A 3,020-nucleotide genomic window follows, 5' to 3' on the forward strand; every position below is an offset into this window, starting at 1 on the left:
TAGAGTTGGAAGTATATTTTCTGATTGGTGATGAACTGAATAATGCAACTTTTATCTTACAAATCTATGTCCTAACTAACTAACGCACATACCAACTCCCGCGCAAGGCTTAAACACCAGTGACTGCCTCTGTCTTTAAGTACAGGAATATAATACACAACACAAAGCGAAAATGAGCAAATAACTCATCCTGATTGGTCAGCGATGTACATAAAATTAAACAAAATGTACTTAGAAGTTAAGATCTCACTTACACACACACACACACACACACACACACACACACACACACACACACTCTCTCTCTCTCTCTCTCACACACTCTCTCTCTCTCTCTCTCTCTCTCTCTCTCTCTCTCTCTCTCTCTCTCTCTCTCTCTCTCTCTCTCTCTCTCTCTCTCTCTCTCTCTCTCTCTCTCTCTCTCTCTCTCTCTCTCCACTTCACACACCAGCTTGCCTTAATACAAAATACCTGAATTCCCTCCACTAACTTCCAACACTTCCCATCCCACATTATAAAGCCTTCCAGAGAGCTTCCACATGAACCTATATGCTTTCTCAGGGGCCATGAAAGTTGAATACAATTGTTCACTCTTCCTTAAAGTATCACAAACTTCATATACGATGCTTTAATTTCTTAGAACAAAACCCATCTCACATTATGAAATCAAAGAACTTTCCAGAGAGAGAGATTCCATATCAACCCTGCCATAAGTAAGATCTCCCATGATTCTTTGGTGCAAGATCTGATTTTCTAAAAAGCATTCTTCCTCTTTCATTCTTCCCTTGTACCTTTCTTCCTCCCTCCTTCATTTCTTTCTTCTTCCTGCATTTATTCCTTTTATTTTCTTCCTTCCGCCTTTATTTCTCCCTTCTTCCTTCTTTCATTTCTTCCTTCTACCTTCTTCCTTCCTCCTTCATTTCTTCCTTTCTCTTTCATTTCTTCCTTCTACTACGTTCGCGCTTTATTTCCAAGTTTAGTCAAAGTCAATTATTGTCGAGTACTTTGCCACACTCACTTCCACCGTATTTAAAATGTTCAAAATGTTAAGAATCTATGATCAGGTTTTGTGAAGGGATTATCAGCACATTAGAGGACTTAAAATCAAGGGAAAACATTGAAGTGTAAGTGAGTTCAGGAAGTTATACTCGACTTCTGACCACGACCTTTGAGCGCAGCCTTCTTCAGCTTAGTAACTTGAAAGAAACACTTGATGACAAAGACCCTTCCAGTTCATCTCGCGGGAGGGCTTGGAAGGGATACAAGGAACTTTCTAAATGAGGTCCTTTCCCACAACCCTCGCCCCCTGACCGTGATAATGAACCAAGACGATAATTAACAGTCAGTAGCGGCGAGAGCCAACTCGGGGTGGGGTGTCTGGGGGTGACAGGACAGGGCGTGTCGCTGCCCGGCAGAGGGGCAGGGAAACTGAAATCTGAAGAATATAGTATTGCAGAATGAGAGAGAGAGAGAGAGAGAGAGAGAGAGAGAGAGAGAGAGAGAGAGAGAGAGAGAGAGAGAGAGAGAGAGAGAGAGAGAGAGAGAGAGAGAGAGAGAGAGAGAGAGAGAGAGATCTGTGCACCGTAAAAAAAAAAAAATAGGGAGACCGAAAAAAAGGGTAAAGTAATGCCCGTGCCGCCGTGAAGTAGCCGCGTAGCAGCAGTCACAGCAGCAGCCGGAGGCCCCTACCTGCCCCGCCCCACCCCGCCCCGCCGCTGCCCACCGCACAGGATTGGCCGTCCCAGTCACGTGACCGAGGCAGCCCGAGCCCATAAAAGGCAGAGGGAATGGGCGAGGGTCATAGTTCGGCTGCGTGGCGTCCAGAGAATGTCAGTGTCCGAGTGGCTCCACCTCGCGTCCTGCCAGGGATACTCGCCCTTCATGGATTCCACCCAACTGGATCCCGCCGCGCCCTACAGTGTCATGTCCCATTACGACCATACCAGTGCCGCCTCTACCTCACAATGCAAACCCTCCGCCAAGGAATCCTCCCCTGTGTGGTCCTCCTCCCTCACAACGGCGTCCTGGCACTCCGAGGGCCGCCCCAGCCCCTCCTGCTCCCCCGTCAGTAGCTGTGAGAGTCTCGAGCCTGGGTCACCTGGTACGTGGGCAGGGCCCTCTAACAGTCCCGCCTCCTGGTCCTGGGGCGCCCCTGGCACCACTCATCCCTTGCTGGCTGCCGCTGCCGCCGCCGTCGTCGGTACAACGGATACGGCACCGGTGCCAAAAAGCGAGCGCCAGTCCAAGTGCAGGAGAAAGCCCCCCAAGCCCGTGGGGCGCGACGTGCTCAGGAAGCGCCGCCTGGCAGCCAACGCCCGTGAGCGACGAAGAATGAACGGACTCAATGACGCCTTCGACCGTCTGCGGGAGGTGATCCCGGCACTCAGCGGGGACCAGAAGCTGTCCAAATTCGAGACGCTGCAGATGGCGCAGACCTATATCTCAGCACTGGTGGAGCTGCTGCACTAGTGCTGCCCTGGAAGCTGCTTCGTTTCCGTTTGATCTAGTCAGGTGAGGATGGGTGTTGTTTCCTTCAGCCATGTCGATCATGTGATTTCATCAGGGCAGTAAGTAGTGATCTAGCCAGTGCGACTGTAACAAGCAGGTTTTTTTTTTTTTTTTTTTTTTTTAATTTTGTGGAATCAGTTTAACACACACACAAAAAAAAAAAAAAAAAAAAAAAAAAAATTCATTGATCTTTTTCCCACAGATACACGTCCGGCCTGCATCCCCGAGGCGGCGCGGAAAGAGCAGCGGCAGCTGCCGTCGCCCCGGGCCTGCGTCGGGGTGTTCCGGTCCCCGGGGCAGCCGTGTTACAACGCAGCCACGTGAAATGCAAAAGTATTATTACCCCATAAGACCTCAAGTCTCTACTGCCAAAGATAGTTTTAAGGTCAAGCTCTTTCAAGCATGTAATGTTACAAGCATGTAATGTAAATGTTATAATAAAGACATGTATTGTTATCACAAATAATTCATGTGTTTACTATATTTGTCATACGGAAGGATTTTTTTTTTTT

At 48.4% G+C, this 3,020-nt stretch overlaps 1 protein-coding gene across 1 annotated transcript; it reads left to right on the forward strand.

The window, feature by feature from the left end:
• The first annotated feature begins 1,591 nt into the window (after positions 1-1,591).
• Positions 1,592-3,006, forward strand: LOC135113756 (class A basic helix-loop-helix protein 15-like). Its single transcript, XM_064029600.1, has 2 exons — positions 1,592-2,511; positions 2,711-3,006. Exon 1 carries the CDS (start codon positions 1,828-1,830, stop codon positions 2,467-2,469), a length of 642 nt encoding a protein of 213 aa, XP_063885670.1. The 5' UTR covers positions 1,592-1,827; the 3' UTR covers positions 2,470-2,511; positions 2,711-3,006.
• Positions 3,007-3,020: the final 14 nt, after the last annotated feature.

Source organism: Scylla paramamosain, chromosome 1 (assembly GCF_035594125.1).
Source record: "Scylla paramamosain isolate STU-SP2022 chromosome 1, ASM3559412v1, whole genome shotgun sequence".
NCBI classification, from domain to species: domain Eukaryota; kingdom Metazoa; phylum Arthropoda; class Malacostraca; order Decapoda; family Portunidae; genus Scylla; species Scylla paramamosain.